The sequence below is a fragment of the Colobus angolensis genome, unplaced genomic scaffold (genome assembly GCF_000951035.1).
Source record: "Colobus angolensis palliatus isolate OR3802 unplaced genomic scaffold, Cang.pa_1.0 Scaffold289, whole genome shotgun sequence".
NCBI classification, from domain to species: Eukaryota; Metazoa; Chordata; class Mammalia; order Primates; family Cercopithecidae; genus Colobus; species Colobus angolensis.
Window position 1 is genome coordinate 1,111,394 of NW_012116143.1, and position 26,127 is coordinate 1,137,520.

A 26,127-nucleotide genomic window follows, 5' to 3' on the forward strand; every position below is an offset into this window, starting at 1 on the left:
AACTAGCTAAGGAAGCCAGACTGATTGATCATTAAGGCAAGCTGCAAAACAGGATTGTTCTAGAAGCCAGAGAAAAACACAGAGCAAACTTGGGGGTCATTTACAGACATTCAGCTGCCTACCCAGAGGTTTTATGGTTGCCTCAATTATCGCCTCCCACTATGCACACACACGCAAGGGGCTTCATCCTATCCATACCATGATTATCCCTGTGGGCAGAATGTTGAGGGAGGGGTTGCGGGGCAGAAGGAACAGCAAGGACACTCTGCGTTTCTCCTTCTACTCCTCTTTCATTCCTGCCCTTCCTTCAGGAGTGGGCCTTTACAACACATACAATAAAGTCAATCATTGCAGTGCCTGCCTTAGAATAGCACTTTATAGACCACAGAATACTTCCATGCATCTGCCAACTTTTTACCCATCCTGATCTAACTCAGGAGACTCCCTGAGGCTGGAGGAGGCTCAGTCCCACTCTCCTCCAGCCCACCCTGCCCCATCCCCAAAGGGGATATTGCAAGTGGTTATATTACTGAGAAACACGGGCCTTAAACACGCCCTAGGAGTTGTTTGGTCTTGTACTGGTCAGCAGACAAGCCCCTCTACCACCATGAGAAGAACAAGGTTGCTGGGCTGTGCTAGGACATCCTGTCCTCCCTGGTGGTCCTTGGCTCTCCTGAAGGATCTTGGCTCCAAAGGAATAGGCAAAGAAATGGTCTACATATGACCACCCTCTTTCTTCAGGCTTTGAATTCCTTTCTTGATGTCAATTTGGCCTTCATAGCCTGGGCGGAGAGGGGGAGGGGACAGGGGACATAGCTGATCATATGACTGGTGGCTCCGTTGCCTATGGCCAATTCTGAAGGCAGGGTTGTTGGGCAGATCAATAATATGTGAGGGGAGTAGGTCCTGGGAGCCCCCAGTTAAGTGCTTATTGCCTCCCTGATGCACACGCATACCAGTGGCTTTGTCCTGTCCATACCCCGATTTCTCCCCATAGGTAGAATGTTGAGGGAGGGGTGGTAGGGTAGAGGGAACAGCAAAGACATTCTGCTGTCTACTTCCTCTTCTGCTCCTCCCTCACATCTCCCTCTTCTCTGGGGGTGGATCCTTATAGCACACACAGTAAATGATTCCTGATTAAGCAAAGCCATAGTTGCCTGACAGCCATATAATCAGTAGGATTGATTCTGTCCTGATGCCATCATTTGTTTGTTGGCCTGCCTGGCTCCTAGGACTAAGCTAGAGAGAAGAAATAGAAATATGAGTCCTTATCTGGGTCCCAATAGTTAACAGGCTATAGGCCTCTTCATCACTTATCTTTGGAGATTTTATCTCTGGTGTTTCACAGTGAGAGGGAGCATGGATAAGACCCTGAGGACCAGAAAGCATAAAAGAAATGAGAGCCTTATCCATGTGGGCAGGGTGCCCATGGTCCCTGCCAGGCCTGGTTGCAGGGCATTGGCTGCAGCTCCTTCCTTCTGGAAATATCTGCTCTCCACGGAACTGTCAGCATAGCTCTGCTCTCATGGGGCTGAAATACCTGCCGTCTTACTCCTCAGATATCAAAGGACCAGAGAGATACAGAGTTTCTGGCCCAGTCCACTAAATTCACATGTGGGGAGAAAATATTGAGAAAGGCCTAGAGGCCAGATGACTGGTCTACAGTAAAGGCACATGCCAGCAAGTGGTGGATCCAAACTGCCATGCAAGCCTCTGCCTCCAGGGATAGGGCTCTTTCCTCTCCCGTGGGGCCTCCAGCCATGCGTTCTTCCCCTGTACCTCCAGCCCTGTCTTCTCTTGTTTTAACAGGTGAGCATGATCTTGACTCTGATGGTGCCATATTACGCCATTGACACGGAATCCCCACTCATGGAGATGTTTGTGGCTCATGGATTCTATGCTGCAAAATTCGTAGTGGCCATTGGGTCAGTTGCAGGACTGACAGTCAGTTTGCTGGGGTCCCTCTTCCCGATGCCGAGGGTCATTTATGCCATGGCTGGTGATGGGCTCCTTTTCAGGTAAGGGCTACCCTCCGTGAAATTTATCCTGCTCTGCCATGTCTATCCAGGGAGAATGTCTACCCACTGTCAGCCTGACTGTGATTTTTATGTCAGTGCCTTTCACATGGACTGTGGACCTTGTCATGTATCCTGGAGAAAAAGGGGGTGAACAGAGCTCAGGCCCTGAAGCAGCCCCTCAGTTTAACTCTGTGGTCCCTCAATCCAGCACAAGCTGATGTGTGCCCCCCAACTGTCCTCCTCCTTCCAGTTGACATTGCTTGCTCCTTTGTGAAGATGATGGGTGCCAAATTGCTATACTGGGTGGCTTCCAGAAGGAAGAACCATACCAGGGACATCTTAGGCTTGCCCTCACATTGAGGCCTGGTAACTGTCCCTCTTTCCACAGCCCCTCTGAAATCAAAAAAAAAAAAATCAAGGAAGAGTAGATAAGACCATCTGAACAGAACCTAACAATAGCAGCAACACCAGCGGCCATTTATTGAATATTTGTATATCCTGGGTGCTGTGTATACAGTATCCCATTTAGTCCTCACAATAACTCTATTTTGCATATGAAGAAGTCTACTAGGACTCAGAGAGGTGAAACAAAATTGCCACAAATCCCTCAGCTACTGAGTGGCACGTCAGGATTTGATCCCAGAACATCCAACTCCAAAAACCAGACTTTTTTTTCTTTTTTATATACTTTAAGTTCTAGGGTACATGTGCACAAGCCAGACTTTTCACCACACCAGTATATTGGCAGTTCTTGCCCCCTACATTGGCCATGAAGTGGCTCATCTGCCCATGGTACAAAGGGGATGTGGCCTCAGCCCTTTGTTTCCAGCATGAGGGGCCTGCTTGAGAAGGCATTCTTCAAGTGCACAAAGCAAGGAGTAAACCATGGAGGCCAAGGAGCTCTCAGGTGTGCAGAGGGGGCTGGTTCAGGGACTTTGTCTCTGCAGCCATCATCTTCTGACTCATTTCCCCTGCATCCCCTCTGAAGCCATCACCAGGTCAGAGCTGCTATGTTTAGGTTGCTGAACAGATCAAGAGGGCCCTAGGGTGATGGAGGTGTGGCAACTTCACACATCCAAAAGGTTTTTCTGCTGTCAAAGAAACTAAGAGGAAAGATACTGGGGCTTCAAGCACATTTACAGTCTTGTGTGAATCATAAAAATAAGGGACCAGGAGGAGAGAGGAGGGGAGAGGGAGCCTACCACACGTGCCATTCAGTCGCTCTTCTTGGTCTCTTCTTCAGTCAGTAACTAGCTGGACATAAACCTGTATCTGTGAGCACAGTTTCTCAATTACTGTGCTATTTTGCCAACTAATTCCATGAACTTTTGTCATAGGTGGTGTCTAGAGCTTTGGCATAAATCAGAATCCTCTGGAGGTCTTTTAAAGCAGTTTGCCAGGCCTCACCCCACTATGATTCTGGTATAGTAGGTCTTGGGTGAAATCTGAGAATATACATTTCTGACAAGCTCCAAGAGGATGCTAAGATGCTAGTTCACAGGTCAGGAGGACCCCCGAGCAGGTCCATGACTTCCTCCAACCATCACTTTTTCACGCAGAGCCTGGGCTTCAATCTAGATTTCTGAAAGACAGACCTCCTAGGTTCAATCAACCCCGCCATTACATAATAATTAGGAACTTTACTAATGAAGTTTGCCTTAAAATCAAAGAATTAGGCCAGGCGCGGTGGCTCACGCCTGTAATGCCAACACTTGGGAGGCCAAGTTGGGTGAATCATGAGGTCAGGAGTTCGAGACCAGCCTGGCCAAATAGTGAAACTCCATCTCTACTAAAAATACAAAAATTAGCCAGGTGTAGTGGTGCACACCTGTAATCCCAGCTACTCAGGAGGCTGAGGCAGGAGAATTGCTTGAACCTGGGAGGCAGAGGTTGCAGTGAGCTGAGATCATGCCACTGCACTCCAGCCTGGGGGACAGAGTGAGACTCCATCTCACCAAAAAAAAATAATAATAATAATAAAATAAAATAAAGTGAATTCTCTTTTAATTATACACTAAATACTGGGGGTAGGAATAGCAGCTGGGTTTAAAGTAGTGAATGCAGAAATAAATTGGTGGAGCAGGACCAGGAGGAGTTAATCACACTAGCCTATTGATAGTTCTAGCTCCCTGTGTTGGCTGCACTGGAATCGGTCACTGTAGCCCACCATTAACCCTCTGTTTGCACGGCCCCCCCAGGTTCCTGGCTCATGTCAGCTCCTACACAGAGACGCCAGTTGTGGCCTGCATCGTGTCGGGGTTCCTGGCGGCGCTCCTCGCACTGTTGGTCAGCTTGAGAGACCTGATAGAGATGATGTCTATCGGCACGCTCCTGGCCTACACTTTGGTCTCTGTTTGTGTCTTGCTCCTTCGATACCAACCTGAGAGTGACATTGATGGTTTTGTCAAGTTCTTGTCTGAGGAGCACACCAAGAAGAAGGAGGGCATTCTGGCTGACTGTGAGAAGGAAGCTTGTTCTCCTGTGAGTGAAGGGGATGAGTTTTCTGGCCCAGCCACCAACACATGTGGGGCCAAGAACTTACCATCCTTGGGAGACAATGAGATGCTCATAGGGAAATCAGACAAGTCAACCTACAACGTCAACCACCCCAATTACGGCACCGTGGACATGACCACAGGCATAGAAGCTGATGAATCTGAAAATATTTATCTCATCAAGTTAAAGAAGCTGATCGGGCCTCATTATTATACCTTGAGAATCCGGCTGGGCCTTCCAGGCAAAATGGACCGGCCCACGGCAGCAACGGGGCACACGGTGACCATCTGCGTGCTCCTGCTCTTCATCCTCATGTTCATCTTCTGCTCCTTCATCATCTTTGGTTCTGACTACATCTCAGAGCAGAGCTGGTGGGCCATCCTTCTGGTTGTTCTGATGGTGCTGCTGATCAGCACCCTGGTGTTTGTGATCCTGCAGCAGCCAGAGAACCCCAAGAAGCTGCCCTACATGGCCCCTTGCCTCCCCTTTGTGCCTGCCTTTGCCATGCTGGTGAACATCTATCTCATGCTAAAGCTCTCCACCATCACGTGGATCCGGTTTGCGGTCTGGTGCTTTGTGGGTAAGCAACTTCCTTTGCAGCCTTGAGAGCTCCCTTTTAAGGTCTTAAGCATGCTTATCCCAAAATTACCTCCTAGCTGCACTAGGCAACTCCGTTCCTAGAGAAATCTGGCTGGTTCTATGGACCTTTGTGTTCTGCCTGAGAGTCAATAAAGCCAGTTGTCCCCTTTCTGCCTGTAATGGTCTTGGTCATCGGTTCTGGAAAAATGATGCTGATTCATTCATCGCCTTACTGAATTACTGAAAGTTCTTCCTATATTAGGATAATTAATACCAGAAAAAGTCCACTTAAAGTGAATTCACATTTTTAAGGGGACAAAAATAGCACAGTATAATTGGGGTCAGGGCATTTGACTGGAATTTTATCGTAGAAACTAAGAATTGTAAAATGAAAAATACAAAAAGTATTTATCTTAGATTTCACAAAATTAAATTAAAATAGCAATTACACTCTCATTTTTAAATGAACAAAGTGTGAATTAAGTGTGGATTTTTTGGCATCATTTTTCTGACAAAATTGAATCATGGCATCATTTAACATCTCTCACTTCATACTGACTTTTGTAAAATATTCAAAAGTTTTTCTTATTTCCCAAGGTCCTTTCTTCATCCCTTGACATTCAGATCATTCACTTGGGAAGTACCCATCATGCCACCATCCTTACTGATTTTCTCTCTCCTGCTGTTAATAACGAATATGACTCTGTTAGGTCCTCAATTGTCCACAATTTTGGGTGTGAATTCAAATTTTTCTCTAAACTCACTTTCATGGACTTCAAGAAGTCCTGTACCTTTTCTAAGATTTCTGATTTTACTTTGTGATCCATTTCTATTGTATTTGCAGTACATGTTTATCATCTAGGACAATCTCTGATGTTCATGAGGTGGCAGGGGATTGATGCTAGTAATAACTTGAGAAGTGTAAGGGGAGACTCATTTTAAAGTTCCTTAGTCACTATTTGTATGTCCCCTGTACAACTTGGTAACCCTGGAGGTTTTGGATAACAAATTCTTAGCTAAAGAGGATCTTTAGAAGCTCTGGGGAATAGAAGAATAAACCCTGCCTAAAGGAGAGGCAAGACAAACACACATGAGTCACTTAGCCCGAGCAAGGCCACAGAGACTCTTTTTTTGTTGTTGTTGTTGAGATGGAGTCTTGCTGTGTCACCCAGGCTGGAGTACAGTGGTTTGATCATGGCCCACTGCAACCTCTGCCTCCCGGATTCAAGGAATTCTCCTGCCTCAGCCTCCCGAGTAGCTGGGATTACAGGCGAACACCACCATGCCTGGCTAAGTTTTGTATTTTTAGTAGAGACGGGGTTTCACCATGTTTGCCAGGCTGGTTTCAAACTCTCAACCTCGTGATCCGCCCGCCTCGGCCTCCCAAAGCACTGGGATTACAGGCATGAGCCACTGCGCCCAGCCCACAGAGACTCTTAGTGATGAGCAGCGGTGCATCCGCTCCTAGAGGTCAGGAATACAGTTGTTCGATGTGTGTCCTCTGTGCTTGGAGCAGGGTGCCCACAGTATGTGCTCAAAAATACTTCTTAAATGATTACAAAGTACTCTTCAAAGGGGAAAAAGGAAAACTTCCAGTCAGAACTTCCAGTCAAGGAAAAAAACCTGGAGGGGTTAGAATTCAAAGTAGCCCTATAAGTTAAGATATAGATAGAAAGAAGTGGGGGAAAACATAGCAACCAATGGAAAGGGCATGTATCTTCCCCAGAGGCCTGACTCCTTGCTTCTGAAGGCTGATCTATGGCTTCCTGTAAGCATTTTGTCCCAATTTTTCACTATTCTAAGTCCCCCTAGTTAGACTTTAGGAGGATTTCTTGAGAGGACCCCACTGACTCATCAAGATTTTAACCATTTTTTATAACCTATTTACAATCTCTTGGCCAGGCATGGTGGCTCACGCCTGTAATCCCACAATTTTGGGAGGCCGAGGAGGGCAGATCACCTGAGTTTAGGAGTTCAAGGTTAGCCTGGCCAACATGGTGAAACCCCATCTCTACTAAAAATACAAAAATTAGCTGGGCATGGTGGCGAGCACCTGTAATCCCAGCTACTCGGGAGACTGAGACAGGAAAATCACTTGAACCCAGGAGGTGGAGGTTGTAGTGAGATGAGATTGTGCCACTGCACTCCAGCCTGGGAGACAGAGCGAGACTCTATTTCAAAAAAACAAAAAATAAATTTTTAATTTTTAAAAAAATTTTAAAAAATACAATCTCTTATCTCTAAACATTTTCCCACTGGAACATGTACCTAGCCAATGTAGATTCTACTCTGGATAGAAGTGATGGAAGTGGGTAGAAATATTTTAGTCGTGTATTTGTCAAATTATTCAAGACACAGACACAAATACACACAGACTTATTTATTCATAGACTATTAAAGCTGAAAAGGGCCTTCAGTGTCTAGTACAATGCTACCCACAGTGTGGTGCCCATTCCACTGGTAATATTTTCAGCTGATATTAAAAAGCATTTGAATGAGTTCTTAAAAATATTGTACAGTTATTATACATTTTCACCTGGGTTAGAAAAACCACACATACACATTAATTTGGTGATTTCACAAATACTTGGAAAGAGATGATAGATGACTTTTTAAATTTAAAATGTGAGTCATATTAAAGAAAAAACATTAGTACTACTAGTATAAGTACCATATGACTCATAGGAATAGTAGTAATTAGTGCTTGCGTCGCACTCATCACATATCAGCCATTTAGGGCTTTACTTTATTTACTTATTTTACTTATTTAATCCTCACAACAATCTCTATTTGACAGATTAGGAAACTGAGGCACTTGCCTGAGGTTACATAGCTAGAATATAGCAGAGCCAAGATTAGAACTCAGGAAGTGTGGGGCCAGAGGCCATGGTTATAGCCTAAATGGTTATATACTAAAAATATGGTATATAAATAACTGGAGTTGGAGAAATATGGATGTAGTCCACCATCTTCCCACTTCTCCCCCTCTCCATTTTATGGTTGACTACACTGAACCTCCAAGAAGTTAAATAACATGCTCAAAGTCAACAGGAAGTTATTCAAAGTGCTATTACTAAAACTCAGCATACCCATGCTCAAATCTGGGGCTCCGACTACCCCACCAGGGTGCCTCTGAGCAGACTCATTTCATTAGAACGTTCAATAGAGCCTAACACATAGCATCAGAACTGGCCTCATGGACACACAGCTGTGCACAGGATCCCATGCTTGGTTTAATGCTCTGCTGCTGCCATCTTGAATTCTTAAAAATTTCTGAACAAGAGGACCCAGGTTTTCATTTTGCATTGAAAACTCTATAGCCAGTTCTGCAGAATATTTATGGCTCCTGAAGCACCAGAGGCATTTTGCAAAAACAGTCAGGTGGCAGAGGCCCTCACCTTTGGAGTCAAAGGATACCAACTTCAAATCACAGCTCCGCCCCTCCTTTGTCTTGTAACTTTGAGAAATTTACTTAACTTCTTTGGGCCTCAGTTTACTTATCTGTAAAAAAGCAGATAATTTTATCAGCCTTGACCTGGTTATTCTTTGGGGCTTAAATGAGAAAATGTTGAGAAAAGCAATAAGAAACATGTATTTCCTGCCTTTCTTTTAAAAATCTAAAATGATTCATTGTCCACAAGTATGGACAGACTAGCTATCATATGCCAAAGCACGATGTGAACCTGCAGCGACTCAGGCTGCCCTTCCAGCTATCAGGCAGAGGAAAACTCCCTGAGCGCCTTTTGTAATCTCGCTGATAGCACAAACTCCAAACTCCCTCCAGAAACTGCTACTCACTGACTCAGAAGAATGCCACCCTGCAGAGTGGCGCTGGCTAGCCAGAGGGCAGAGAAGTCTGCAGTTCAACAAGCACCCGGTGATTGCGATGCACAGCTCGCAAACCACATTTGGGAAGGACTGCTAGTATTTCTGGGCACCTGCTGCTAACTGCTTTAGTATCATGATCTGTGAAGGCTATCATATGACTAAGTTTCACCCAGAACAAAGATTCTCAACTCTAGCTACACATCAGTATCACCCTGGGTAGCTTCTGAAACATTCTAAGCCCAGGCTCCCACAACAGAGATTTTCTGATTCAATTGGTCTGGTGGCCAAGTGTTGAGGAATTTTTTTTTAAGTTCCCCAGGTAATTTTAATAGGCAGCCAAGTTGACAATGATCTAGATCAATGGTCCTCAAAGTGTGACCCCAGACCAGCAGCACCAATGTCATTGGGGAACCAGTTAGAAATGTGATTTTGAGGCTGGGCGCGGTGGCTCATGCCTGTAATCCCAGCACTTTGGGAGGCCAAGGCAGGCAGATCACCTGAGGTCAGGAGTTCGAGACCAGCCTGGCCAACATGGTGAAACTCCGTCTCTGCCAAAAATACAAAAATTAGCTGGGTGTGGTGGCTGGCACCTGTAGTCCCAGCTACTCAGGAGGCTGAGGCAGGAGAATCTCTTGAACCCGGGAGGCGGAGGTTACAGTGAGCCAAGATCATGCCACTGCACTCCAGCCTGGGCAACAGAGCAAGACTCTGTCTCAAAAAAAAAAAAAAGAAAAGAAAGAAATGTGATTTTGAACTCTACCCCAGGTCTACTGAATCAGAATCTCTGAGAGCAATTTAGGGTTTAGCAAGCCCTCCAGCTGACTTAAATGCATGCCACTACTCTAAGGGGAGAACAGTTTTATCAAGCAGGGCAGATAATTTAATTAAATTACAAAGACTTGTTTTCCAAAAACCATTTTTTGCATATATAAAATATATCCAACTCACAATCCCAAATTGGCTATAAAATCCTTAATGGTCTTATAAGATAAATATGTCACCTCTGAACTTCGGAGCCTCCAAGATATCAGATTTTTCTTAATCTCTCTATGCATAGTGTAACTTTCTGGGGGAGAACAGTAGAGATATTTTTAAATGGAGTCTCTTATGAAACTGAAGATTTACATGATTAGGCTGAGTCATAACTTGATAATCTTCTTAGACACATTTTTTTATCCAAGCTTTTCTAAACGAATCTTAATTACGGCATTTTTGTAACAATGTTTTGCTAAGCTTTTGACCTTCAGAAGAGCACAACTCAGAGAGTAAAATGAGGCACAAGCCCCAACAAGATTATCCAGCACATGTTTCTTTTCCTTCAGACAAGAAAAGGAATACAAACAGCAAATGTGTATTAATCCCAGCAAAGTGAGCACAAAGCAGCCTTCATCTTCCTTTTAGCTGATGCAGTTTTGTGAAAGAACCTCTCAAGGGGTTGGGCAGAGTCTCAGGGAACACGGAACTAGCAGTGGCTCAGTGAGAATGCTGCACCACAGTATCTTCCAGGGCATCTTCGGGCCTGCTGTTCCCTGTGGGTTTTTATTATACAGTAATCGCGTATTAGAATAGCTTGCCCTTACCGTGCGAGTTGCCATGTTGTCATGTAGGAATTTTTTCAGTCTCTCTGAGGAAAACAAATTCTTGTCTACAAGATTTAGAGGACAGGACTTGTGATACGGACAATGGACCTCATGAATCCTATCTCAGAATAGAAATGTCCCAAAGAGAAGACACACTTTATGGTCTATACCCGAGCTATTATCTGAAATCCAACTGGAAATTCACCCAAAGCAGCCATGTGAGAAAGAGAAGAGGAAGGAAGGAAAGGGTGATGAATTGGGACCTGATAGCTAAATTCTTGATGACATGTCCCATAAATAGGCTTGAAATTCTCCTTGGAGGCAGAGGAAAAAACGACTGGCTCTTTCAATGTCAAAATTGTGCTCAGACGAGCAAGAATAATCCTGAAGGCCAGGATGAGGATGGCACCAGGGCTGGTGGGATTCCAAGGAGGGAGGGTGAAGGTAGAGTGTGGAGGTGGGTCATGCTGTCTGCTGGCAGAGGTGCGCTGCCGGACACAGAGGGGAGCAGAGCACTCACACGGCTCTGCAACCAGTGGCAGCTGACACACTGGCTCTCCTATGAGCCCAAAGAATGAAGAGGTGGAGGGCATGGAGCTGGCATGCGCAGCTTACCTGGAACAGAATTCAAGCCACAACAGAGGGGATGTCTGCCTTCTTTCCCTCAACATTATGTTTGTGAGATTCACACCCATTGCTGCTTGTAGATTCAGTTTGTTCGCTCTTGTGGCTGTCTAGTCTCCCACTGTGTTAATATACCACAATATATTATTCATTCTAGTGTCCAGGGACATTTGGGTTGTTTCTAGTTTAGGGCTGTTACAAACAGAGCTGCTGTGAACATTCTTGTACATGTTTTTGGTGGACACGTGGACACGTATCGCTTGGGTTTCTGTTGAGTTAGAACTACTGGCTCAGACTACTAGGTTTTCTTCATATTCTTTTACAAGATTGCATTACTTCTCATGGCCCTTATATACCTCAGATAAAACAAGCATCCCCAACCCCATTTTGCAGATGGGGAACTGAGACATAAAGTAGCATGACTTCCCATTAGATCAGCGGCAGGGTCATGGAGAGAATCTCCGCCCAGCGTCATCCTAAGCCTGCTCTTCCTGGCCACACCATATTAAACAAGCCCTGTTGTTATTATAGTCAACAGACTCGTGGTGGTATTTTAAAAAATAATCAGCAATAGTGGGAGTTGGTGGGGATTGAGGTGGGTGGGAAGGATGCCTTCTCATTACCATCCAGTCTCCCTTTCTGCTTTGGCAAATGTCTTTTTTGGAAGGTTGATCCCAGAGCAGTCAAAATAAAAGCCCTCTGGGTATAACAAAGTGCCTCAGCTATCTACAGTGGGCAGAGCTTCCTGCTGGAAAGCGCACCCCAGGAAGAGGCAGCTCCACCCAGCCTGAGGTCAGCTGGCCCACCTCTCTTGGTCCTGAGTATGGAGCTTCATGGAGAGGACAGAGAATTCCCAGGGACTCTGGAGATAGGGGACCTGGTCTGCAACCAAAGTGTGTGCCCTCAGAGTTGGAAATATGCTGTTATTGTTTGCATTATCCAGTCTCTTCAGAGTTGAGTTTTTGTTCTAGGATTTCTCCTATATGATCAAGACTCCCCCCCCCCCCCCCCCGCTTCCCACCTCTCTTACTTGTAGGTTTGGGGTCATTTGCTTAATTTGCACAGGATAGATAAGCACAGGTAGGTGAGCAGTGATGTCATCTGCTGATGCCAACGTATGCTAGTATATGAAGGCAAGCTTAGCTTTTGTAAACCTTCCCTGGAGGCACCTGGGTGGGACAGGAACAGCCCTCAGGTTAGTTAAAAGATATGAGTCCCAGTGCTGTTTCAATTACTGATTTATCACGCAGTTCTTAACTTCTCTAGAATGATGGATGAGAAAGTGCTTTTTCTTTTTGGAAAGTGCATTACAACCACAAAGTGTTTAATATCATAAAGAAAGCCCATTCAATTGCTAAAGGCATGATTCTTGATCTTGTCTAGCCTGAACTTCTCATAGGCACATATTCCACCGGGGAACTTTTGTCTAGAAAAGAAGCCAAAGCCTCCCTTTGAACATTTCCCATCACTGCAAACAGACTTTCACAAGACTAACCACCATTACCTTTGACCAGGGCAAGCATGCAGCCCACGTGCCCCAGTCTGACCATGTCTCTTGTTAAAATATTGAAACACTTGTTGTTGTTGTTGTTTTTGGAAATGGAGTCTCGCTGCGTCGCCCCGGCCGGAGTGCAATAGCACGATCTCAGCTCACTACAACCTCCACCTCCTGGGTTCAAGCAATTCTCCTGCCTCAGCCTCCCGCATAGCTGGGATTACAGGTGCCTGCTGCCATGCCAGGCTAATTTTTGTGGTTTTTTGTTTTGTTTTGTTTTGTTTTTTAGTAGAGACAGGGTTTCACCATGTTGGCCAGGCTGGACTCTAACTCCTGATCTCAGGTGATCCACCTGTCTCAGCCTCCCAAAGTGCTAGGATTACAGGAGTGAGCCACCATGCCCAGCCAGAATATTGAAACATTTCTGTGTTTACTGCTAACTAGTCACCTTCCTGAACACACCAGGCACCCCCACCATGACCCATCAACTCGAAAAAATAAAAAATAAAATATTCCAGCCCCACAGAGGAGCCTCCAAGACACTGCTGCAGCACAGAGGCTGATGCCCTCTGATTTTTAACATCACACCTGCCTTTAATTTCCTACTGACATAAGATATGTAACCACACAGCAATGGATCTAAGTTATCTGCTTTTAAGGTACAGCAAAATTAAATATCCAAATAGAATGAATAGTATTATTTATGAATTAGCCATCTTATTCTTGAGGCTTGGCGTCAGATGACTTCTGGCTTATGGCAAAACCAAATCTACCCTCAAAAGATATAAGATTGCCCTCTGTAAGAGTTTACAAAAGAATATGATGCCATTCCCAGTGACCATCTTGATTAGCAGTGGCCAAAAACTACTTCAAGCAATGATGGCATCATGGGAATACATGTGTAGCCTCAGAAGGTGAAGAGTTTTTCACACACAGGTAATAATTTACATAAATTTTAATACTGCTGGATCTCAGATAATATTAAGAAATTATTATTAATTTTTAGATGTGATAATACTGTGTTTTAGAGATGCATACTCAAATATTTACAAATTAAACCTATGATAGAAGGGATTTATTTCAAAACAATCTGTAGAGAAGGGGCCAGGGGACGGAGTGTGAGGGGAGCTGGTGATTCACGATCCTATTCACTCCACTTTTGTATATGTTCTTCAAAATAAAACGTTAAGCCAAATTGTTTTCCATCCCTGGTAGACGGGAGATGTAAGAGAGAGAGAAGCGCCCTGGATTAGGGCGTGGCGAGACCTGGAAGGATTCACTGTCCACCTGCTCACTATGTGGCTGTGGACCTTCCCTCGTTTTCTGTGCCCACTGTCCTGTTGTCCTGTCTGTGAAGTGCGCTGTGCACATAATCACACACACACACACACACACACACACATGCACACACCTTGCCAGACAGGTTAAACAAGATACTATTTGTGTAACATTTTGAGTTCCTTGTGAGAAAGGTGCAACATCAAGGATCCATCATTATCCTAACCCAGCACACAGAGGTGTTTTGTGAAGTTTAGTTTAGATGATTCAGGATTCCCAGAACCCCCACAGATTTTTCAGAAACTACCTCATGCTTCATTCTCTAAGCCAACTAAAAAAAAGGAGCAGAAACAAAACACCCTGCTTCCACACAGGAGGCGTGGAGCAGCTCTGTTTACTTCTCCGACACAAAGCCCTTGTTTATGTGGGACAGATGGTAATACGTTTCTCTTCTCTTCTCTCTCTCTCCCTCCCTCCCTTCATCTGTTCCCCTCTGTTTCTTTGTCCCCCTCCCTTTTTCTTTTCTCCAATCCTTCTCAGCTTCACATCACTTTTCCTGAATTGACTCAAAGGCCAGCAAGAAAGATAGACACACAGAATGCCAAGCCCAGGGGAATGGCTTTGCAGCTACTATTTACTCTACCAGGCTGCATGCACATGGTTGCTCCTTGTTTCACGGTACTCACATTTGAAATGCATTTTTGAAGAGAGTGACACACCTTTGAAACTCCAGGGGGTTCAGGGCAAACATGAAAAGACCCGTAAATATTTATGTGGCAAGTTTCCATGGATTGTCTTCACAAAGTAAAAAGTAACCAGAGTCAATATGTGAGAGTGCACAGACACACACACACACACACACACACACCTGTTCCTTCCAGGCCTGGCCACTTCCAAAGAACAAATATCAACCTAACCTCTTACCACATATTCCCTGCAGTAAGCACAGTCTGTAAACTAGCCTGGGGGAGGGGAAAGGAGGAGTGAAGGACTAGACACGCCAGAGACTTCACTCCCTCCATCTATAAAGCTGGTTCCTCTCCTTCTTGGACCCAGGCAAGTCACTCATTCTTTCCCAGCCTCTGTTTCTTCTAATGTAAAATGAAGGTTTTAGAACGCATAGGTGATCTATAGCGTCTTTTCCAGCTCTAAATATCTATGATTCAAGGTTTTTAGAGAATTCCCATAATATGAGTCTACCTGACACCCAAATACCTCGTGGGGCAGGGTATGTTGGAATCAACAAACCAGTGATGAGTGACATCAAACCAGTGACCGAGCAATGACCTGTGTGGTGGCAGAGGAGAGACGTTTGGGGCAAAGGGAAAAGAAAAAGATTGTATTAAGTTCAGTAGGGAAATGACTCATCTATAAGTAAAGGCAGAGAAAGGCATCAGAAAGGAAAGAACTGGCAAAATAGGTACCAAGCAGGAGTAGGAGGCAATATTTGGCATCTGCCTGGATGTCTAGAAGAAAATATGGCAAAAAAAAAAGCAAAGCTGTGCAAAAGGAGGTGTGCACAGGTCCTGCTTGGTCGCCTGAAATCCATTCTCAGATCCCAAACATGCTTCAGAGAGAGGCATTCTCCAAGAACCAGCACACTGGCACTCTTAGAAGAGGCCTTAATGTGATACCCTGTTCTACACAAGGATAATAACTATCCCCCATGGCCACCCCCACCTACAGACAAGAAAGAGTAAATACCCTGCTTTTAAAAGATGAAATCACTAGTTGAGCACTAATAGCTACAGCTGCAAATAATTAACTCCAGGATTTATTACCAATTAGGACTATAAATCTCTGCTTACTTTGGCTCCTAGAAAGTTGATTTCACTGGGGAGTGTGGGAGGGAGTGGGGACAAAGTCATTTGAGACAAGGAGGGAGAAATCCAAGCTTAAAAAGGCACACTTCAAATTCAAAAGAGAGCAAGATTTCTCAAGCACCACAGCAGCAAAGCAGGCTTGACTTGCGGTTCTAAACAAACCAGCCCAGCAGATGCCTGCAGGGTTAGCAAAGTCAAAGAGACCGGTGCTACTCAGAGGAGGACGTTAGGGCCCGGGAAGGAGGCTGCATACCGTGTGGACCCCAGTGGCTAGGCCATAATGTGGGCTGAGTGGGCAGTGGAACACATGCATCAGGCACAGTTCATTATCTCAGGGACACTCTGACCATTGGAATCACCTGTGGAGTTTTAAAAACATACCTATGCTTGGGTTACACTGCAGACTAATTAAATCAGAATCTCCAGGATGGGGCTAGGGTATCAGAGTGGTTCAAAAAACGCCCCTGGGTGACTTTCAAGTGCAGTCAGCAAGGGTTGAGAACCACTTGAGAAGTACCTCATTTCATCCTCAGGCACTCCCATGTTAAGAAGGTTGCTATAGCTCTCAAGGGTTTACAGAGAATGCTGAGGAACAGAGAGGCTAATGGGACCAGGGTTACACAGCTAATAGTGATGAAGGCAGGATTTGAACACAGAGCCCATACTTCTACTTATCATGTTCTTTGGACTCCAAGGTTATGATTCTCAGACTTCCAGGCCCTGAACCTTCAGAGTCTATTCAAGATAGAAAATGGGGGGACTCAAGCCAGACCTGATGGCTCATGCCTGTAATCCCAGCACACTGGGAAGTGGAAGCAGGCAGATGACTTGAGTCCGAAAGTTTGAGACCAGCCTGGGCAACATGGTGAAACCCCATCTCTACAAAAATACAAAAATTAGCTGGGCGTGGTGGCACATGCCTGTGGTCCCAACTACTCAAGAGGCCAAGGCAGGAGAATGGCTTGAGCCCAGGAGGCAGAGATTGTAGGGAGCTGAGATCATGCCACTGCACTCCAGCCTGGACAACAGTGAGACCCTGTCTCAAAAAAAAAAGAAAAGAAAATGGGGACTTATAAACGACTTTTATGTATGTTTTTTAAATCATAGAAATGAAACATTAGCATATATGAATGCTACATATTAACGAGGGGGGAAAGTTTCTTTCCCTTGATTGGGATGACATCAACACAGAGGTTGCACTGGATATTTCATGCTTATCAGGAGTTCTCACTCATTCATTCAACAAACATTAAGTGCTAATTTTCTGCAGAGTCTATAAAATAGAAATGACCCTGTGCAGATAATCACACAACAGATGTTCTAAGGGACATAATAGTAGCATGCACTAGACACTCTAAGATCACACAGAAGAAAGCAGGGAGCTTGAAGTGGCCATGATATATTACGCCTTCAGTAAGTGTAAAACAGCAAGGTAAATCACAGGATAATATATGCATGCTGCTAAGAGGTGAAACAAGAGATGGAGTCCCTAAGTGGAGGCAGAGAATAACAAAATCTTTTCTTTATTTATTTATTTTTTATTATTATTATACTTTAAGTTCTAGGGTACATGTGCATAACGTGCAGGTTTGTTACATATGCATACTTGTGCAACAAAGTCTTATAAGAAGGCTGGGAATAAACTGTTGCTGATCCATAAATATTGCACCCTGGGTAGAAAATGCAAATTCCTGGCTGGCAGCTATATGAGTGTAATGAGCTGGATGTCAGCAGGGGAGGTGGGGACTGAGGTAACCTAGAGACCCTGTGTCCTGTCTAAAAGGCAGCTAGTTCTCACCACCAGCCAAAAATCACCATGTAGAAATGTGGATGCAGTGTTGTCAAACCTTTTGACTTTTTTAGGAAAAACTGTTAATATGGGTTGCTTAATGCAAGATCTCCCAATTTTTAAAAGGTATCTAATTCAAGTATTTTCAAAACACCACGTAAACCAAAGAAAATACATCCCCCCACCCCCAGTTTGATTTCATCATTGAAGGTGATCTCTCTGCTAGTCCCAGGATCCCAAAGCAATTGCTTATTCACCTGTACCTTTCCCCTCGCCCAACAGGTCTGCTCATTTATTTTGGATATGGCATCTGGAACAGCACCCTGGAAATCAGCGCTCGAGAAGAGGCCCTGCACCAAAGCACGTACCAACGCTACGACGTGGATGATCCCTTCTCAGTGGAGGAGGGTTTCTCCTACGCCACAGAGGGTGAGAGCCAAGAGGACTGGGGCGGGCCCACCGAAGACAAAGGCTTCTATTACCAACAGATGTCAGATGCGAAGGCAAACGCCCGGACAAATAGCAAAGCGAAGAGCAAAAGCAAACACAAACAGAACTCAGAGGCCCTGATTGCAAATGATGAGTTAGATTACTCTCCAGAGTAGGAGAAACACACAAGTGGGTAGAAATGGTGATGATTGATTTTCAGTAACTTAACCTGTGGGCTAGAAGGTGAAAACTTTTTTGGCTCTCATTTCACAAATCCAGCCTTCCCCAGATTCAATCCCTAGTCATAGCCTGTCATTTGCTACTTTTGCTCTTCAGGATAGTTCTGTTGAAGGGCTTAACCTGGGTCCCCTAACTGGTCGCCTTGTTAAAATAAATAAATAAATAAACAAGAGGCTATCTGAAATTCCATCTTAGGTACAACCATCAGGGCTGATGGTAGCAAATGTTTCCTAGGCCTTTGCTTTGCTGGTTGAAGCCCAAGCAGGGGCTCTGGGCAGAAGGCAGAATTTCAGTCACCTGAGACACGGGAGCAAAGCTCTGTTCTTGGCATGTCAGGCTGAGTGCTGCTCCCCAAGGTCAGGGTGGGTAGGTGGGCACTGGCACTTCCTGAGCAAGCATCATTTTATCCTGCAATCTCACCCAAAATTAATTCATGGAAAAGACACATGCTTCTTTTTATTCACCAACATTCTCACAGCTTCCAAACTATAATTTTAGGATCCAGCAAAGGTCAGGGACTCTGAGACCATTTTCCCAATGGTTTCAGACTCACCGTAAAGCGGTCATGCAGACCCAGTAATATGGTAAGAAGCACCATCAAAGTTCTACGTAAATGCCCAGAAGAAAATTAAATAACCATCTCTTGCAGTGAAGGCCAGAGAGCATTGGCAGAAATTAACTCTCTGTCATGGCCTCTCTTATACCAGACTCCAACTCCTGGTGACATGATGAAAGAGGGCAAAGGTGGAGCATGATTTCATGGCACTGATATGCCTTGAAGAAGTAGGTTGTTTGTTTTATAATCAGATAAAAATCTTTACAAGGAGAAGTGACCCAGCCACTGAGATCACATTGCAAATTCTCTTTCGTATTTCTAAAATTATAAATTCTGTAGTTTTTTGAGATATGAAACCACTTGATTGGTGTGTGCTACTCTGAAAACAAAATAGGTTGAAGTACAGCTACTTCGGTAGTTGCATTCCATGAGATCACATTTCACTTCTGAACCTTATTCCTTGGGGGTAGCTCACTTTCAGAGGTGTATTTTTTCTCCTGTTATTTCCCAGATGAGTTTCACTAAAGCCCAAAGAAATATCTACCTGGTAAGATGTAAATTTGGGCCATAGAAGGGGCTACTAAAAAAATTTTCTCAGAAACAGAGCAGATGAGAGAATTTGCAAAGGAAGAAAACACACATGGGCTATAATATAAATTCTACTCTCGGGTTACAAGGATTCCTGTGGCTGCACTGAGATGTATACAAATGTATGTGAAGGCACAATTTGAATCGAGTTATAAAATTAACCAAGCTATTAAAAGTAATCAAGGTATTAATAAAATCTCTGTGAGGATTTCCTGAAAGAGGGACAAAAGAAGAAATTCTTTGTCCTTTCTCTCCTGGATGTATCAGTATGCCAAACGTTTTCCAGAAAATATTCGCTAACACTCAAGTCTGTTCTTTCTGAAAGGCTGAGGCTTATGCCCTCTTGGCATGCTTTAGGATTATGGCAAGGAGGTAAAAGTCCATTTTTTCATTCAACTAACACTGGTTGAGAATAGACCAAATGCTAAGTGACAGGAATGAATCGAAGCATGGCATTTGCCCTTGGGGGCTACAGTCCATGGATGAGCAGCACCGGAGCCTGGTAAATGCAGATAAAACAACAAACTTGACAAGTCTCCAGGCTGATGCACTCAGTTTTAACATACATATAAAGATCAATTGAAACTAGTTTTTAAAAAATATGCTTTACATAAATTACATATTGTAATCATAGCCAGTGTACACCATTAAACTAAATAACTGAAATTTTCTAGATATTTTTTATTCTTCTGTAGTCATTGCTTAGAACTCTGGTTTCCTGAGGTCATTTTATCATTTTAATGTCATGCTTGACAATGCTGTGTTTTCTCTTCCCTAGAGTTAACCATAAAGATACAGTGCCTACTCTGTGAACTACATCATTGGGAATTAATTGTAAACTAATTATCAGTCATCTTTCGAAAACAAAGTTTTGAATTGGCTATAGGACTCAACAAATCTGCCTGGTTTAAATACAGTCTGTTAAGCTTGATACACATCTAGAGATGAGATCGGGTTGTATTCATTAAATATGAGAATAGTGAATTAGGAGTGCAAAATAGCAAACTCTTAATGCAGGTGAAAGAGCTTCCTTTTATTAGTGAGGTTTAAGTATTAAAGTAACAATAGCCTGGTGGCAGATGAATTCAATTTCTATAGGATGGGAATGGAAAATGTATGCTTTGGTTAACACCATTGCTATTGATTTTGTGCAGATTCTATGAACCACTCTCATTTCAGGAGCCATTTTTTCTGAATAGTATATTTGTATACTTTAAGCTTAACTCTCTTTATTTTTCTGAAGTTGATAGATCACCTCTCTAGAAACCTTAGTTTAAAAAAAGAAAATCACTAAGATAGAAAAAGTTTTTTCAGGTACATAGACATGTTTGTCCTCGGGTTTACCAACTTCTGTAAAACAGTCCCAGATTTCACAATGCAGTTTTCAAATATCATCAATCACTAGAATGACAATATTATTATTTTCCTAACAGGTTTCTAAACGATGTATTTGTGGGACCACATTAAAAGTAAGATCACCTTATAATTATCTTAGAAACTTCGCCCCTTGAAGGGAGTCCAAGGAAGACCTACATTTTATTGAATTCTGAATAGCAAAAGCTCTCTGAGTGAGATTTCATTGTGTGGATTTGTGGTTTGGAGCCAATTACTTTATTTTTTCAGATTTTATTCTACTTATTTATTGGTACTCTGCTTCATTTCAAAAGGATTTGAGGCAGTTACTAAAATATATATAACACAAAACAAAAATTAAGTGAGAAACTCAGGGCAAATAAAAATAGAAACAGAAGGATTAGACAAAACTAGATGTATATTTAGTGCATAAATGCAGAACCCTGATATGCTTTACTAAATTTGCCGATGAGGGGCACCATGAAAAATAATGGAATCGCTGGCAATGACAAGAACAAGCACTTCTGCATGATAAGAACAAATTTTTCCTCATGCGGGCAAAGGTCATTAAAATCCACAGATAAGCTTCAAACCTAGATTTTGCTAGCTACATGTGCCTGGCATATAGTGTGTATTCAAGAAATACCTGATGATTGACAGAATGAATGAATTGGAGGAAAATGAAATATTTATTCAACAATTATCTGTGGAGTGCCTATTATGTACTGTGGCAGATACTGATACCGTAAGTCAGATAAAAATCCAGCTCTTAAGAAATAGAGGAAATAGAGCTTGGTGTGGTGGCATGTGCCTATGATCCCAGATAGTTGAGAGACTGAGGGAGGAGGATCATTTGAGCCCAGGGGTTCAAGGCTGCAGTGAGCTATGATCACGCCACTGTACTCCAGCCTGGGTAACAGAAGAATACCCTGTCTCTTAAAAAGAAAAATGAAATAGGGGAAATGGGATATATAAATAAAGAACAATAGTGAAAGTGTCAGGTGAGATGAGGGAGTTGTAATGTGCTGTGGCAGTTCAAATATGAAGAAAGCCTTCTTCCTCTGGAAAGGTCATAAAGAATGTCACACGTGTGTCGGAACTTGTGAAATGGGCACAATTTTATCAAGTAGAAATGAGAGAAAGGCATGCCAGGCAAAGGATCAGTATGAGTAAGGTCTACTAGCTTGCTGTCCTCTGACTAAGAATTTGTGCTGTGCCTCCATCAAGTGAAAGCAAGGAGCTAGTTTGCCTGGAGCACATGATTTATGCATGACTTATACATGCAACAATAAGAAATAATGCTAGGAAGGCAGGTGAGGGCTCACTCACAGAGAGACTTGAATGTCACACTGAGCTGGCTGGCTTTCCTCAGGTGAGAGAGTGGGAAATAATTGGGGAACTGACAAAAGGGTGAATCCAGGAAGGCTGAACTTTAAGAAAGCTGAGACAGTGGCTTCCTTGCCTATGCAAGGAACTAACAAGCCACATATACACTCCAAGTTGATTTAACAAATCAAAGGGGAAAATAGCTGTACTTTGAGTCCTGTGTCTGCGTTCATCATTAACCTAAGAGAAATATAGTTGTTTAATACATGGACAGGCAACACAATTTAACAGCCACTTTAAAGTTTTCAACAATAGGTTTCAACAACCAAACCTAACAACTTGTTATATCCATCTAATCTAAACAGTAAAACCTCAGCTCCAGGTTTTACTGAGCTTGAGTGCTACTTTTTTTTTTTTTTTTTTTGAGACAGAGTCTCACTCTGTTGCCCAGGCTAGAGTGCAGTGGCATGATCTTGGCTCACTGCAACCTCCACCTCCTGGGTTCAAGCGATTCTCCTGCCTCAGTCTCCCGAGTAGCTGGAATTATAGGCATGTGCCACTTCTACTTCTTAGTAACAAACTAGTTGCTAATCAAATGCCTACATAAATATCATGATAAATCTGTTTAAATAAATGGCGGGTGGAAGGGAGTTGTTGAATTTAACAATCCATCCTTCTTCAGAATCTGTGGGTCAGCCAGAATATGAATCTAGTAATTATTAGAAAACAAAACACAAACTCCTTCAAAGAAATCTCTCTCCTCTATTCTGCTAAAAAGGGTTGGTAAACCTGACATCCTTTCTTTTATTGGAAGACAAATCCAACATTTGTTAGACATCCAACATTTGTTGGAAGTCTATCTTACAAGGAACCACCTCTTATCTGCAACATAAACAGAAGCTACATCAGGTCGAAAATCCACATAGAGGACTGGAGAAAATTGCTGTCCGCTTTCGCACTAGATTTTACCAGGGGCCCAAGATGTCAGAGGAAAGTCCACGGAGGGCCAGTCACAGGTTTACCTAATTATGAATCTCAGATTAGAATGTCTTATTGTGTGGAAAAGTCAGAAATCAGAAAATGTGTCTGAAGCCAGAGCGGAGGTCTGCTTAAGGAGTCTATGCAGCAGGTAGGGGTCCACTCTTGGGGTTTAAGCCTCAGGTCAGTGAGCAGTGCAGAGGTGCCCCGAACTTCCTATGGGGAGAAAGAGAGGAGAGCAAAGGAAACACACTCCAGAGGTTGCCACAAGGGCTGTGTGCCAGCGCTCCATTTTCATGCTGTTTGGAACAAGTCATGTCAAGGAAGATGTTTCTATCTAAAGTTTTCACAGAGCCTCTGCTTCCCCTGTACCTGTGCAGCTCCCTGAAACTGAGGACCCATGTGTCTGCAAAGACCTCTGGAGATCCTAAGACAGAGAGGCACCAGCAGGTAACCAGTGGTGGCCTGGCCATGAAAGAGTATTTGAAATTAAACAGAGGGCAAGTGCAGAAACAGCATCCCAAACCGCAGACCCCACCACATGCAGGAACCAGAAAGCTGAAGGTTCACCAAGGAGTTTAACTTGTATTTCTCACTGGGAATGGGGATGGGTAGCAAAAAGCCCCTTTCGTGTGCATAATTGTTGGTCCTATGTCCTACTTTTATTTTCTCTAAGACTTTTAGAAGAAAGGCTGTTTTAATTTTTTTTCTCTCCTCAAGAGCAACTTCCTTTTTAAAATGCTTTCCTCTTCTTGCTCTGCTTGAGTAATGCAAGCATCATTCTGAAATACCTAGGCAGTCGCCTTTTGCCAAAATTACTTCTCTAAGAAAATAGAGTGTTCTTTTTTTAGGACTTAGAGCCCACAAGGGGTGAGTGGAAGTTTTGTAGCCCATCAAAGGAGAATATGTGTTCTGCATTATCAACTAAAACAGTGTACAAAATCATTAAACTGGGCTGGCCATGGTGGTTCACGCCTGTAATCCCAGCACTTTGGGAGGCCGAGGTGGGTGGATCACCTGAGGTTGGGAGTTCAAGACCAGTCTGACCAACATGGAGAAACTCCATCTCTACTAAAAATACAAAATTAGCTGGGTGTGGTGTTGCATGCCTGTAATCCCAGCTATTTGGGAGGCTGAGGCAGGAGAATCGCTTGAACCCGGGAGGCGGAGGTTGTGGTGAGTCGAGATCGCACCATTCCACTCCAGCCCGGGCAACAAGAGCGAAACTCTGTCTCAAAAAAAGAAAAAATCGTTTAACTGTGTTCCGCACACACACACAGAATTACAAAATCCCTATAGGACTTTCACAGATAGCTTTGGGCTTAAGGTCTTTGGACAGTAGGTAGTTCTAATTTCTTACTCTCTGGGACATTTAGTACATGTTGGTACACATAAGGAAAGAAAATGGCACATATTAGAACTAGGAAACAGGGGCAGCCTGGATTTTTATGGTAGGGACTCACTCTGTGCTTTTCTTTTTTTTCTATTAAGTTTTCTTGACACTGACATTGGTAACATTGGCTAAAGGGAATTGTGAGTCATGTGAATTTCGCCTGCAGTGCAGACTTTAAATGACTGTGTTCATTCTGATTTGGAGATGAAGAGAATGTTCCATGCATATCTGTTGATTGGTCTTGGCAGTTGCTGATATACTTGTATCATTTACACTCCCAAAGGCGAGGATTTACACTGGAAATTATAAACCCCCACTTTCCAAAGCAAAGATACTGTTAATTTTATGATGGTGCATAAATACCTCAACTGTCTGGGCTGAGAGAGGGGGCTGCAGGTTTTTAAGAGAGCAGCTATAGTCCTCATTCCATGTAGTCACACCATCTGATGACAGGACTCCACATTCTAGCTTTTCTCACTGTGGAAAAGAAACGTTACTGTTTAATTCATATCCAAAGTTATAAATACAGCTTGTAAATTTTACTAACTTGTTTATTTTTTGTTTGGTCCTTGAGAAGTACAACTTGCATTTGCAGATGGTAATTCCTAGTGTTGTTCTCTGCTATTTTTTTTTTTTTTGGTATGAAATTGCTGTATTTGTTAAAGTTTGTTCGTTTTGTGGTTTTTAATTCCCATCAGTGCACTGTACAATGTAGTGTATCATGAAGAAAGAAATAATATGCAGATGTATTATGAAATGTGTTTTATTTTCAAATGTGTGGTGTTGACAATAATACTGATTTATCAAGATACTAAGGGAAAATTTGAAATTTAACAAAATGTGTATATTTTAATAAACGCATAAAGCTTTATTGTGTGCCTTTAAATTTAAAAATGGGTTTATAAAGAAAGTCAGAAACAAAAGTGTCTTACTATAACATATCCACAGTAATGTAAAGCTTTTACACAACAGACTACCAAAAAAAGAAAGAAAAGAAAAAGGAGCCTTCCCATATTTTGTTAACTTTCACCAAAACCTGAAGTCTGTTACTTTTTTTCCATTCTTAAATGGAGATGAATAAGTGAATTTCGCCTTAAGTGTTTCAATTGTCCTTTGTAGAAAAGCCAGATAAATGAGCTCATTTTGAATTGCATTATTGTGGAAAATTCATTTTCAGAATAAAACATTTTAAAAATTTAAATCGACTAATAAAATTTAAGTTTGAAGAAAGTCAGTGCCATCCTACCTCTTTAAATTTACTTTACTTCCATGAGGAGAATATGAAAGTTACACTTTAGTGGGCTCTCAGGAGAACCTGATGTGGCGCTGTCTCCTTCTCATGTTCTTCTAACAAGGGTACCCTCTGTCAGGGACCGTGCTTACTACACTGCCTCATTAATTACCCCACTCCAGGTACAGTCCTACTCAAGTCACAGCCCCCCACACCTTCTGCACCATCTTACATCTAATATAGAACATTCAGTTCATTGCCCCCATTTATTTTAAAAAACATTTAGAAGAACAGTACTTGCCTACAGTCCCAAACCAAATTACCACAGCATTGATGGTGGCTTAATTGATCTTACTTGATGGTGCAGGTGGTGATACCTGGAGAAAAAGGTAGAGGGTGTAGCAGGGCCACATATTTTCCATATCACATGGGATGCAAAGACAATGTCATCTCTTTATTTCCTGTAACTCAGTGATCTCCCTTGCAACAGTCCACCCGCCTGGATAGCAGGGGAAGAAAAACA

General features: G+C 43.1%; 1 protein-coding gene across 1 annotated transcript in view; it reads left to right on the top strand.

Moving 5' to 3' along the window:
• The window catches only part of SLC7A14 (solute carrier family 7, member 14), a 118,898-nt gene extending 93,654 nt beyond the window's left edge, over positions 1-25,244 (top strand). Inside the window, exons 6-8 of the mRNA XM_011948994.1 lie at positions 1,810-2,018; positions 4,217-5,094; positions 17,793-25,244. Coding sequence (XP_011804384.1) covers positions 1,810-2,018; positions 4,217-5,094; positions 17,793-18,115 — 1,410 coding nt within the window. The 3' untranslated portion in view covers positions 18,116-25,244. The remainder of the gene's footprint in view (positions 1-1,809; positions 2,019-4,216; positions 5,095-17,792) is intronic.
• Positions 25,245-26,127: the final 883 nt, after the last annotated feature.